Below are 14,628 nucleotides of genomic sequence, written 5' to 3'. Positions count from 1 at the left end.
TGAGTGAATGGTCTTTGAGGAGGAAGGACCTCATCTCAATGTCCTGTATTATTTTTCTTAATCAAATACAGTGTTTTTAAAGCATGGTGATGTACTGAAATTATTTGAAATTATTTGTATCTCAGAAGAGGTTATAAATTAATTTAATAAAAACACTAGTTTTAGGAAATTAATCGGTAGTTTCCCTTTCCTTATAATACTGGCGAATATCGACAGCCTTCCTCTGAATGTGCAAGGACTGCATTCTACATTACCTCATGCTCTTTATCCTGGGTTGCAGCTGCCACTTCAGCCTCCAGGGCAGCAATCACATCTGCATTCTTCTGGTTTCGAGTAGCCATACTCTGAACATAGTAGATCTTCTCTCTGTCCTCCATGGGATTGGTCAACAACTTTTCTAGTAAGAAGGTGCGCATTTCCAGCAGAGCATGGATCATTGCTTGGCTGGTTGGATTCCTAGCATGTGACTCCATTCGTACTGTGCTATAAGCAGCTGGGTTTAATTGAAACAGCCTCAGAACATTTTTTACAGAACTGTTGATAGCTTTTCGAAGTATGTAGATGGAGCGAATATGCTGTGGTGTAGTGTTAGAATAACAATCTTCTTTAGGTTCCAGTGCCTTCTCCTGAAATATATCATGCACTGTATAGGGATCCTCTGCTTCCTCAAGTCTACCAAGAATGACACACAAGTTTGTCTCTAGCCTGTAGCACTCTTTAATGGCAGACATGAGCTCTGACCCCAGGACTACACTAAAACGCTCAAGGTTCCCTTCTATGTAAGACAACAGGGTAACAAGTTCTATTTTCCTAATGCATTCATCCAAAGCAGAAATGATCCTTTGTGTCTCAATAGATGTTAGCTTCTTTCGACCTGGATCTAGGATTTTTAAAGCATCTATTCTGATGGGCATCTTCTTTAACATCATAACATGGCCAATTCTGTTTCCTCCTGTTCTCCCATTATCCATGACATCTGATAGTTGGGGCAAAGTAATTACTTCAGTTGCCATTGTATTCCTCGGAGTGCCCACAGACAAAGTGATGTAAAGGATTCTGTAGTGACTGGAAGCTTCCTGAAACAGAAAGCATTATGTCAGAACATTATGCATACCGCACTGCTTTGTGCTGATTTGATGTGCCACTATTTTGTTAGAATCTCTCCATCCTTTTAGAAATTAACATTTCAGTTATTTGCACTATTGTTTTCAAGGGAAAACTTCAATTAGGAAGCATTGATAACATAAATAAATAGAAAATTTAACTAAAATAATTGGTATGGTCTCACATTATGCTGACGTACTCTAAGTTTAATCTTAAGCAATTTTACAAAAATGCAGCCAGCAGTAACAGCAATGTAAAAAAAACTGAAATAATACTATTGCTAATTATTGTATTTTTATATATACAAAGTACTTATCAAATAAGAAAGAAGCAAAAAAGAAAGGAAAAAAGGCAAAAAACTAGAAAACTAATGTAGTAAATAAATTATATCTTCCACTGGCAATAAATGCATTTATAATATGAAGGTCACCATTTAAACGAAAACAGTTTTGCCATATGTGCTACTTTCAAGTTTTCTAAGGTCAAATATTTTGAAGCCATTGTGGCTAATGCTGTCTTCAACCTTTCACTGACAAAGATTGTCGAACAATCCAAGCTAGAAAATCTCTGCTGTAAAAAGAACATTTCTCTGCATTTAAACAGAGTCCAAGCACATACTTAATAATAATAATAATAATAATATTGCTTCTACCAAATGATGTATAAGTGAGTGTGGCTAAAGAATCTCAATAGAAAATCTTTGCTCACCTGATAGAATTTTTAAACTATTAGTGTCAGTAATGCCCATAGTCATGTTACCCCAAAAAAGCTGCTTTAAAGGAAAACAAGTAATTATCATCCAAGAGAGGGAAGCAGAAGCAACCACTTAACTATGATGCTATAGAATTCAGTACAATAATATATGTTTGATAATATTTGTGATGATAAATTGTGAATTAGGTGATCCGCTGTGGCGACCCCTAACTGGGAAAAGCTGAAAGAAGAAGAAGAAGAATATATATTTGAACAGGAAGTTATCTACAGTCAAGATAGACTCAAAGCAGATAATTTGATCTGGTTTGGTTTGGTATAATGGTTAAGGTGTTTATCTCACAAATACAACGTACAGGGCTTGATTCTCATGTTTAAAAGGGGCTAGGCTTAAAATAGCACACAAGGGTAGCTAGCCTAGCACTTACCTAAAAATATAGTTATACAGAGTCATTATTTATTTTCAATGCTAGTGACAGTAGAGAAAGTAGATTTGTGTGCAAGTTATTTACCATAACAGTAGATAATTGAGGAGAGGTTACTCCAGATCTAAATTGTAGCATCTGGGTAAACTCATCTGTGCTCATATTTCTATCAAGGTCTACGCTGGTCTCATATCAGCACTACACTGAACCTTCTTTAGTATATAAGGCACTCATATGTAGCCATTCATGTTGGGAACTTTTTTCTGTTCATAGTGCCCTTTCCAACTGTCATAAGGAAGTGTGTTAAAAATACTATCCTTTATAAGCAAATAAAATTGTATAACATTTCAAACAGCAATTCTGTTACTGTTCTAATAAATCAATTATAATAAAGCTATGTGCAATCTTTCTTAGGGGTGTAGGATGGATAGTTTTAGTGAGACACTGCTCTCTGCTCATGGATCTACTGCTGTGTTAAGCACCTTATGCAGAACACTACTATATTCTTCATGGAGGGTATCTGGAACAGTAAATAATGTGGGTACATCACTAACAGTGCTTGCATACTTATGGGGTGTGGACAGTTAATAGGATCCTCTGTAGTACAGTCATGCCAAAACGTCAGTCTTACCCCTGTACTATATGATCTGATGTTGTCAATTTTCATTCCATTCTCAACTCATATCCAAGGCGTTGGATCTGACTTGGCTGACTGTAAAAGCTCGTGGCAATCCAAAACTCTCAAGCTTCTCCCTTACCCATAATGCATCCTATCCATTACCTCAGATCTTGTTTGCTGCCATTAGGTGAAAGACGTGCTTAGTTCACTCTCGAGCTTTAAAATAGATTAGTGCGATTTTTTGGTATCTTTTTTGGCTTTTTGTATATATTTGACTTCTTCTATCTTTCAACTCTTGTACTAGTGTACTTCAGATACTACAGTTAGTATCTCTCTGTGTTTTCCCTTTCTCTCTCCTTTACCCTTTACGTTTTGATATACACTTACTACCTTTGGAGGTAGTCCCTTTCCCCATTTTTCTTCCATTAAAAAAAAAAAAAATTTTAAGGTCATCCTTACCTTTTTTGTTGTGTTTAAACTTCTATAGATATTTTCAGCCTTCCTGTTCTGTTGTTATTGATGTTGTGTTTAATTTGCTGTCATGGCTGAGAAGGAAAAAACTCCAGCAGGATTTAAAAAGTGTGGGAAATGCGGCCAGAGAATTCCTTTTTTTTTATGTCCACACTCTTTGCATCTACTGTCTAGGACCCCTTCACTTACAGGAAAATTGTGTGATCTGCCATGCCTTTAACCCTCATGCCTTGGTAGAGCGCAAAATAAGTTAATCTTAAAATGACTGCTACCATCCTCCTTTGGTGATGCTACTTCTGGAGAATCTTCAAAAAAACTGTCTAAACCATCTCTGAGCTCTTCTTCAGTTTCATTGAGGACCTCTGAGAAAGTTTCTAAAAGGCCTTTTTCGGATCCGACAGTCTCTTCGGATCCATCTAAGAAGAAGAAAATCAAGTTTGTCAGATCCAACCCCCTTGGATCAGACAAAAGAAAAGAGTACTTCTTCAGACTGGACAGCTTCTTCAGATCTGAGGTCTCTGAAAACACAGGATTCATTGGCTCTGAAGACTCTTGAGTTTCTGAAAGACCTTCTTTGGATCCGACAGTCTCTTTGGATCCATCTAACAAGAAGAAAAATCAAGATCTGACCCCCTGGGATCACACAAAAGAATACTTCTTCAGACTGGACGGCTTTTTTGGATCCAAGGTCTCTGAAAACACAGGTTTCATCAGCTCCCAAGACCTCCAATCCTCCCACTTTTTGGGACACTCTACCTGGGACAAGGTACTCTCTGTCAGTAGACCCTGTTCCATCAAGGGTACCTTCTCCTTTTCTATAAAGACCAGACTCTCCCTCCAGGCAGTCCTCTCATTCTTCTAGGTTTCTCATAGTAGAAGATGTGGAGAGAGTAGTGAGACAGATGCTGTCAGCGCAGAGCCTCCCAGTGGTTCTTTCGGCTCCAACCTCTTCAGGTCAGGAAGCCCTTGTCTCTAAGACTCCACCTTTGACTTTTCCTCCTTTGACTCCTTCTATGGTTTTGGAGCCTTTGGATCAAGTCATCCAGGACAGTTCTTCAGGTCCAAAGATCGCTCTATCCTCAAATCAGTAGTTTGTTCTGAGCTCCTCTGCACTATTAGATCCAGACAGCTCTCGGAGCCTGTCGGATGTGAGGTGTTTCAGTCAACTCCAAGGGCTTTAGAGCCATCTCTGCATCGCGGAGCTTTGACAAGGTTTAGTCCAGTTCTGACTTCTACCTTGGGGTGGCTTTTCTTGGAGAAGGGTGGAACCAGGGATCAGAAAGCTCACCTTTTGGATCTGGGTTCCTATCCCTCTCTAGGAGGGTCGGCCTTTAGGTCTCTGGAAAGAGCCCTGTCAACTTCCATGACACAGACTGGTCCTATCCCTCTAGTTCCTTATCCCCTGCTCTGAGTCAGGAGTCTCAGCTTACCCTCCTACAAGGGCAGCAGGTACCAAAACCTCAGAACATCCAAATGGGTATTTCTACCTCTTCCAATACCTCCCCAGATTATCCCACTGAAGAGGTCCCTCGGAAGAGGACATGTAAGAGAAAGCATCTGGAGTCCCCTGAATCTGTCACTGAAGACACAAATTTTGAGGAGGGTGAAAGATCACCACTGTCACCTCTTGCAGACATCTCATTTGGAGACATCTTTGAAATCCTAAAACAGAGGTGGCTGGAGGCCCAACAATCCTTCATCAAAGGAATCTGTGCTCCTGGAGGCATTTGGTACTGGCCCATCTATGGTTTGGGTGATTCCGTCTGCCAAAGAGCTCCTCGAATTGGTCTCTCTGCAGGCATGGAAGGAACCTGACTCCACTGAGCCCATACCAAGGAAGCCTGATAAAATTATGTTTTTGGCCCCAGAGTAGAAGATATGTTGCCCAGGTGTGAGAAGGATGGAAAAACCCTTTCTACTGTGGGTGTGCATTTTTCCACCCCTTGAAGATCCTTCTCAGGGATTCATCAGGGAGGTGGAAAGATGTAGTTCAAAAAGTCATAACGATCTTTCCAAGACACACATGGAGGTTCTTCCCCTAGAGGTAGAGGGGGAAACTCAAATGGTATACATCAACCTCGCAGCAGAGGAGGCCCGCAACATCAAGGGTCTAGATAACCTTTCCTTGGCAAACCCTTACAGCCCTCCTGAACGGGGGCCCAATTGTCCCCCTCTAGAGGCAATCGGGGATCATTTGTCCATTCATCAGAGAGCCTGGCTAGAGATAACAAATGGTACCCGCCACATAACACAAGCACTCAGATCCCTCCAGAACAAGTACAAATATGACTCTGTCATTGTCCATGTTGGTGTGAATGACCTAAGCCGTACCTCCCTGGACTACATGAAAATAGACATGGAAGAGCTCTCTGATCGCATAGCTCAGGCCTGTATTACCCTGACCCTAAGTATCATCCTGCCCTCACCAAGAATGATACCACGGCATAAAGAAAAAAATTATCAATTTCAACAAATGGCTAAGCTTCTGGTATCATTTAAAGGGGATCCAGTGTCTGTCAGCCTGGGATGACATGCTCGACAAGCCACGCTGCTTCGCTAGAGATGGCTTGCACCTGTCACCCTTAGGCTTTTGAATACTGGCCAAGGCTCTTGCCACCCCCATAGTGCCTTTTTTAGGCATGGCTCAAAAGACAAACCCACCGCTATAAATAGCACAAGTAACAAAAAACTGAGGGTAATGCTACTCAATGCCAGAAGTCAAAACCTCAAAATGCATGCACTCGAATCACTCCTCAGTAGGGAGAAAATTGATATATGTGCAGTAACAGAAACCTGGTTTAAGGCTCCAGAAAGCACCCCAGCACTACCAGGCTGCAACTCATACCATACATTTTGGCCACAAAACCCGGACCGAAATACAAAAGACGGGGGCGTATCCATATTTATCAAGGATACTCACACCGCCAGGTTACTGGCACAGCACAATGCTTCAGAGATCATCCACGTGCAACTAACAACGGGCAGAACTGCAATTCAAATTGTAGCTTGCTACAGATCACCCCACCATGTCCCAGGACCCCCATTCCACATTTCTGGAAACACTGGGAAACATAAAGGTCCTACCAAACACCCTGATATTGGGTGATTTCAATTACCCAAACATTAGCTGGGAGAACTACTCAAGTACTAACTCCCTTGCCCAACATTTCCTAGAATTTATAAACTCAAATGCCCTGGATCAACTGGTCAACACCCCCACCAGAGGTGACAACATATCGGACCTGGTCATCACCAACATGGGCGACCGGTGTTCCACACTGGAGGCCTACCCCTCGCTGGTTAGATCTGACCATAAACTAATCACGCTGGATATCCACATTCCACTCCCACCCCTGGTCAAAGAAACCACTGTGAAAAACTTTTCAAAAGCAAACTTCACATTACTTAAGACCGAGGTGGAAAGTTTTAAATCCCCCATGCTAAAGGATAATGCTACCCAAGCTGCAAAATCCTTTACTAATGCACTCTATGGGCACCTACAAGAATGCATGGATTGTGTTATCCCACAACCAAGACTCACTCCTCCAAGAAAAAGAAACCAGCATGGTGGACCCCTGCCATAAACAAGCTATACAATAGAAGGAGGAAACTAGTACAGAAAAGAGTAATATCCCAAGAAGGGAAGACATCCCTGATCCGTATCAGCAAGAAACTACGATCCCTCATAAAATCATCCAAGGCTAGCTTCGAAAGAAAAATTGCCAAGGACTCCAAAGATAACCACAAGGCATTCTTTAGCTATGGCAAGAATCTAAGTGGCAATTCTCAGATCTGCTTGGAGTTAGTACAGAATGGCACGAAATACACTGAACCGACCGATATCGCCAACATCCTGGCAGACAGGTTCAGCACAAACATCACCCCCCTCTAATCCCCAAAAGGGCCCATAACCATACCAGAAGAATGTAGTGCCCCTGAAATCACAGACACTCAGGTTAAAACAGCCCTCTCCAAAGCCAAAAACACAGCATCAATGGGACCAAATGGTGTCCCAGGCTGCATCCTACACGAGCCCAAAGATGAACTAACCCCTCACCTAAACACACTGTTCAAACTCAGCCTCTCTACAGGCTATGTGCCCATAGAGTGGCACACAGCAACAGTTATTCCACTCCACAAAGGTGGAGCCACAACAGACTCTGGGAACTGTTGCACTATAAGCCTGACTAGCTTGGTCTGCACGGCTATGGAGCGCATCATCATGGATCTCATTAACTCATTATCTCATTAACAGAGACATTGGGAACCTACAAACACTGGACCCTACCCAGTTCGGTTTTGTAAATGGCAGATCATGCCTCCTAAACCTGGTGGACTTCTTTGAGACAGTTACCAATGCTATAGACGAGGGAAAGGTGGTCCACACAGCCTACCTAGACCTCGCAAAGGCCTTTGACACCATTTCCCATTCTGGTATTATAGACAACCTCACCAGCCTAAACATAAACCCCTATGTCATGAGATGGGTTGCCAACTGGCTCATGAACAGAACCCACATGGTAAGAGTTGCAGGAGCTAGGTCTGACTCTAAACCGGTTACAACTGGCGTTCCCCAGGGCTCAGTCCTAGGACCCCTCCTGTTCGGCATATACTTCTCAGAGGTACAGGCAAGCACAGGAGGACTATGGCTGACCAAGTTCGCAGACGACTGCAAACTAGGGGCTATAACTGACTCTCCAGCTGACACAGACATCCTCCAAAAGGGTCTCACTGAGACAGATATCTGTTGTCAAAACCATGGCCTCAAGCTAAATGCCAAAAAGTGCATAGTCATCCCCTTTGGAAAAAACAAAGTACCCACAAACTACCACATAGGTGGTAGCCCCCTAAATACGGAAGACGTAATAAGGGGTCTGGGGACCCAAGTAGATAGTAATCTCTCCTTTGATAATCACATTGCCAAAATGGTTAGAAAACCCTTCTATGTGGGCCCACCTAATCACAAAAGGGTTTGCATCCAGATCAAAAGAGGTCATTGTGCCCCTCTACACATCACTCATTAGACCCATCATAGAGTACAACGCCCCATTTGGGATGTACCTTACAAGACACCTGCAACAGCTGGAAAGACCACAGAAGTACCTCACCAAGAGGATCACTGGCCTCAAATAGATGCCCTATGCAGCTCGAGTGAAGAAACTCCAGCTGTACTCGGTTGCATACCTCCTACACAGAGGTGATCTCTGCCTGACATACAAGGCCATGTCCAACCCAGAATTGATGGACATGCTCCACCTAAAGAAAACCATATCCCCTCGAACCACATGTTCTAGGGATCTAAACCTCACCACAACAATAAATAGGACGTGCTGGAGGGATAGATTCCAGTCACAGAGGCTTCCCATGCTCTGGAACAAGATTCCAATCTGCATTAGGCAGAGCTCCTCACTAACACTCTTCAAGAGAAACCTTGACGAGTGGATGGGAAACAGAAAGTTTACCCCAGAGATCACTTCATTTTCTCTGCTGGACAGAGGCACAGGGAACTAATCTAAGGGGGCGGCGAAACCCAACACTTTCCAGCTAGGCTTATAAATGCCTTTGGGCAGATAGCCTAGTACCTACCTATGAACCTGTGAATGTATACTTGGGTGCAGAGGATCATATTCAGAAGATATATAATTCCATTCTCCCTTCCTCCTCCATTTTCCAGGAAAATCCCAAAAGTTCCACCCAATCAAAGGGATCAAGCAGCTGTACAAATACAAAAGCTTCTAGACAAAAGCGTCATCCAAGAGCCCCCCCCCCCCCCCCCATACCAGAAAGGATCCGGAACTCATTGCCAAAGAAAATAGTGGCCTGGAGATCAATTCTGGATCTCAGCAATCTGAACAGATGTGTTCAAATGACAAAGTTCTGGATGGTCACGGTTCAGTCCATTCTACCATTTCTGGAAAAGGATGATTGGATGTGCTCAATAGAGCTCAAGGGTGCATGCTATTATATAAAAATAAACAGGCAATCCAGGAGATTCTTACACTTTTAGCTGGAAGCCAGTCATTACTAGTTCACAGCACTGCCCTTTGGCCTCACCACAGCCCCCAGGGTGTTCACCAAATGTATGGCAGTGATAGCAGCTCACCTGAGATTGCAAAGATTCCATGTGTTTACATACTTAGACAACTGACTCATTACCGCTGCAACCAAGCATCAACTCATTATAGCAAAAAAAAGAGGTCATCCACACCTACGCAAGATTAGGAATAACCATAAATTTCGAGAAGTCAAATCTAGAACCAACTCAATTTCTAGAATTCATTTGAACTGTACTAGATACAAGGTCAACAATAACCTCTCTTCTACTTCCCAGAGTTCAAACCTTAAGGTCATAAGTCAACAAAATACTTTACAATACCATGATCTTGGCTGCTTGGTATTACAAGCTCTGGGATTAATGGCAGCAGCGATAACCTCTGTTCTACTGGCCAGGTTTCACATGAGAATTCTCCAATGGATGCTTGCATCTCAGTGGTCAATTCTTCATTTACCCTTGTCAGCCCCAATATGAATTACAAACTCTTGCAAGAAAAGTCTGATATGGTGAATCCAATTGGAACAGGTATTACAGGGCCGTCCATTTGACCCATCACAAACCAAGGCCATAGTGACCATGTATGCTTCCCAGCTGGGGGGGGGGGGGCATTACCTGGGAAAGATAGCCCAAGGCATATGGTCAATTTGCATATCAGCATTCTATAGATGAGAGCAGTGGTTTTAGCATTGCGAGCCTTTCAGGATGCTCTCCCATCAGGAATGATTGCAATTCAAATGGACAATATGTCATTGGTTTGGTACATCACCAAACAAGGAGGAACCAGATTATACCCTGTATGTCAAGAAAAAGGGTATGGCAATGGACAATATCTTCCAAACGCATATTCCGGGGAAGTCCAGTGTGCTAGCAGACAAGCTGAGCAGGTGCATATTATTACCTCATGAGTGGTCCCTCAATCAGAAAGTGGGTGAACAAATCTTCCACAAATGGGTCCAGCCTTGCTGTGACCTCTTTGCAACAAGTGCAGCAGCAACTTTGCCCTGATCCCCCCATAGGGGGAGTCATCAAGGGATGCTCTACTCCACAACTGCCCCCCCCCCCCCATTGCTTTACATGTTTCCTCAATTCCTCTAATCCCAAAATTCCTTCAAAGCACTACCAGGTTGAAGAGCAAAGTTATCCTTATTGCTCCATTTTTGCCTCAACAGATTTGGTTTCCCTTCCTGTGGCTTCATTTAGTTCACCAACCTTGGATTCTGGACCCAGTTCCAGGCCTCTTTTCTCATCCGACAGGCATGACACATTTGGATCTTACAAGCTTCAAGCTGACAACTTGGTTTCTCTAATTCCAGTAATAGCCAGACATTCCATGCTGTCTTCCCCTGAGTGTCACATCTTGATATCTTCCCTTAAGCTGTCCTCCAGAAAACTATACATTAGTAAGTGGAAAAGATTTGTGCATTAGTCTACACAAAGGACATAGATCCTTTTTTGGCACCAACTGATCATGTACTAGAGTTCTTGACACAGCTTTTCAATCAGGGGATTACTGCTTCAACAGTGAGAGTTCAAATAGCAGTGATTTCTTATTTCCACAATGGATTTGATGGCCACTCACTAGCCTCTCATAAACTGTGTAAAGCCTTTTTGCGAAGCACAGTTCTTCTTAAACCTCCTTTTAAAGATTCCACGTCACTGTGGGACCTCAGTCTGGTACTGCAATCCTTGATTCTACCACCCTTTGAGCCTGCCAATGATTGTGACCAAAACATTTTGTCTTGGAAGACCTTATTTTTAGTTGCCATCACACCCTCCTGACAAATTTTGGAAATTCAGGCAGTCGGCTAAATCTCCACATCTCATTTTTCATAAGGACAGAGTATCTTTACAAATACATCCTTTTTGCCCAAGGTAGTATCACAAGTCAACATCAATCAATGTATTAATCTTCCAGTATTCTTCCCAAATTATTCCAACAAAGGAGAGAATTTACATTTGCTAGATGTTCATAGACAATTAAGTTTTTACCTTCATAGGACAAAAAATATCAGAAAAACTGATCAATCGTTTGTTTCTTTTGCTGGATTGAAGTTGGGCACACCTGTTTCTAAAGTCACTTTGGCTAACTGGCTTACTAACTGTATCTCCTTTATTTATAACAAGACAGGAATGGCCTTACTGCAGCAAGGTACGGGCTCATTCTACCAGAGCTGTAGCTACTTCTTCAGTTTTCCACTCAAGGACTTCCATGGATGATATTTGCTCAGCAGCAACTTGGGCTCCCCCTCTCACGTATCTCACATTATAAGCTGGACCTGGCGTCCAGGGATAGAGCATCTTTTGGCTCAATAGTGCTCAGGAACATCCTTCTGTGACTCCACTCAGGGTTCCAAGTAGCTGGGGACTCGGTCCCATCAGCCAAGGACAGAATGAAAATTGACAACATCAGATAAAGAAGCTATGTACTCACCATAATGTTGCATGGGTTGTCTATTTTCATTCCTCCTCGACTCCCCTTCCAACACCCCCCCAGCCTTTTTAATTTTTTCCTCTAGGAGAGCGAGAGGACATAACAATTGGATTGCATCTTTATGCCTTTACCAACTCCAGAAATGGCTTTGACACATCCTCTCTAAAACTATCTATCCTTTTTCTTCATCCAAATTGGACAAGTATATGTATAAAGGTTTACTATCAAATGACTGAAAACCAAAAGATTGAATCCCAAAAAGACTGAAAATTCAAAATACTGAATGATGGAATTTGCCCTTTCTCCACTGTTGTACGATCATGGAGATGGTATATATAGTTAGCAGGGGTATGGGGGGCTGTGGGGAGCAGGGGGGGTTGCCTCTTGCATTAAAAATGTATTCAGTATTTAGAATTTTCAGTCTTTTTGGGATTCAGCCTTTTGGTTTTCAGTCATTTGATAGTAAACCATCAAAACAGTAAAACATGCCGCCTAGAAAAGATAAGCCACCTGAAATGCAGCAACAAAGTATATCTTCCAACAAATACGAATTCCAAGTAGTCCACAGCAGATGTATAAAAAACTGAATTTAATAACAAGATAAACAGTAGATAAGCGCTTTCGCTGTAAGCTTCATCAGGACAGATCCTTGTGGAACACCACTGGTTACAGTTCGGCTGCTGGAGGTGGAGTCCCCTATTTTGACTACATGTGTTCTATTAGTGAGCCAGTTAGCAACCCATCTAATGATATATGGGTTGGTACCTACCTGGGTGAGTGTCAATGATGCCTGAGTGGGGGATAGTGTTAAAATCCTTGGCTAAGTCAAAGTAGGCTGTAGGCACAGATTTCCCCATGTGCAGGGTGCCTTGGTGACTGTATCAAAGAAGTCCACCAGGTTTAACATGCATGATCTCCCTTTGACAAATCCAAACTGAGAAGGGTCAAGTGTTTGGAGATTACCTATATCTTTGTTGATAAGGTCCATGATGATTCGCTCCATGGCCTTGCAGGTACAGCTAGTCAGAATAATAGGTCTATAGTTTCCGGGGTCAGTGGAAGCACCACCTTTGTGCAAAGGAATAACAGTGGCCATTTTCCATTCAGCTGAGATGAAACCAGTGCTTAGAATATGACTGAAAAGAGTGCCCAATGGTGTTGCTACTTGTTGTTGGAGCCCATGTAGGATGCAGCCTAGCATGTTATCAGGTCCCATAGATGCTGCTACTCTGGCCTTAAAGAGGGTGTTTATGACCTGCTCTTTAGAAAGACAAAGTAGGAGAGAGGTGGTAGAGTCCTTTATTCCAGTTGCTCCTTCTCTGATCCAACCACTTGCTTCAGAGCCCTTGTATCCAAAGGCTCTACGAGTCAAGATATCGGATCCGACAGTGCCTATCACTTCAACTCTAACCATCTCCCTGCCACATTCAGCTCCAACCATCTCAGAGCAGAACAGCTCTTGGAGCCATGGCCTCAACGTCAGATCCGAAGGGTTGACTTTGACTCCTAGGTTTTCAGATACATCACTTTCCTTCGGAGCTTTGGTGTTTGACAGCTCAGCACCAACTCCCCCCTCAAAGTAGGAGATCTTTGGACCTCGGTGGTCTGCTCTGGTATTCCTAAATGACCCAACAAGATTCTCAGAGTTCCCACTGACAGTCAGCATTGGACAAAAGGTATCCCTGCAGACGCCATGGTTGTTGTGGCAGCCACCAAGAAGGAGCTAGCAGAGGAAAGCTTCATTGCCCATCTCCCTAACAGGGAGTCTAGAGCTTTGGACAGATTTGGGAAGCGGGTTTATGCCTCAGCAACCTTCACATTGCAATGGCTGAACTATCTGACATACTTCACCAGACAACAGAGGGACTTAATTAAGGAACTCTCTAGCTCTGCCTCAGGGTTCATGTCTGCAGAGGAACAGAAAATCCTTTCCTCCAGACTGGCCCCCTACAGTCTATCTCTAACATGCCCACAAGGCTAAGCTCACATGCCGCAGAGGGTACCTCAAGGGCTGCTGCTTCAAATATTCCTATAAGGTGCCATGCCTGGATGCGGCTTTGTGACTTCTCGGAAGCTTTCAAGGCATCCTTCATCAGTGCTCCTTTTAATGGATTGTCATTGTTTGACCCCACTGTTAAAGAGACACTCTCCTGTAGTTAGAAAGATGGAAAGACCTTATCTACCACCGGAATCCATTTTTCTACCCCACAGAGGCTTTTCTCCAGGAGCCAGTGTGGTGGTAAAAAAATTTGGTTCAAAAAGTCTCAAGGCCCTTTTCAGGAATTACAGGGAGATTTTTCCCCCAGAGGCAAAGGAGGAAACAGCTATAATGGTAGATGTCACCCAATCAAGGATTATGACAGTCATTCTCGGATAGATCCTTTCAGCACTCCTGACAGGCTGCCTGACTGTCCATCTCTGGAGGCAGTTGGGGGGCAATTATCCTTCACCCAAATGCCTGGTTAGCCATCACAAACAATCATTGGGTGCAATGTATCATATACAGGGAATATAACATTCCATTTTTCCAAATACCAAAGCCAAAGAAAAACCTCCACAATGCTCCACCCAATCAGAGGGAGGAAGCAGCATCACAAATTACACAGCTGCTAGAAAAAAAGAGTCATCTAAGAGGTCCCACCAGACCAACTCAGATCCAGAATCTACTCAAGGTTCTTTTTAATGCCAAAGAAGACAGGGGACCTCAGGCCAATCTTGTTCCTGACATTCCTAAACAAATCAGTAGACAGTTAGAAGTTCTGGATGGTCACAGTTCAGTCCATTCTAGTGCTATTATGAAAAGATGACTGGG

General features: G+C 43.1%; 1 protein-coding gene across 1 annotated transcript in view; it reads right to left on the bottom strand.

Moving 5' to 3' along the window:
- IQCD (IQ motif containing D) overlaps positions 1–14,628 on the bottom strand; it is a 310,850-nt gene that overhangs the window by 172,954 nt on the left and 123,268 nt on the right. Inside the window, exon 2 of the mRNA XM_044068447.1 lies at positions 255–1,076. Within this exon, the coding sequence (XP_043924382.1) occupies positions 255–1,013 (759 nt within the window). The 5' untranslated portion in view covers positions 1,014–1,076. The remainder of the gene's footprint in view (positions 1–254; positions 1,077–14,628) is intronic.

Source organism: Protopterus annectens, chromosome 4.part0 (assembly GCF_019279795.1).
Source record: "Protopterus annectens isolate FY-2018-M chromosome 4.part0, PAN1.0, whole genome shotgun sequence".
NCBI lineage: Eukaryota > Metazoa > Chordata > Ceratodontiformes > Protopteridae > Protopterus > Protopterus annectens.
The sequence above is the reverse complement of the archived record's forward strand: the minus strand, read 5'-3'. Positions and strand labels throughout refer to the sequence as shown.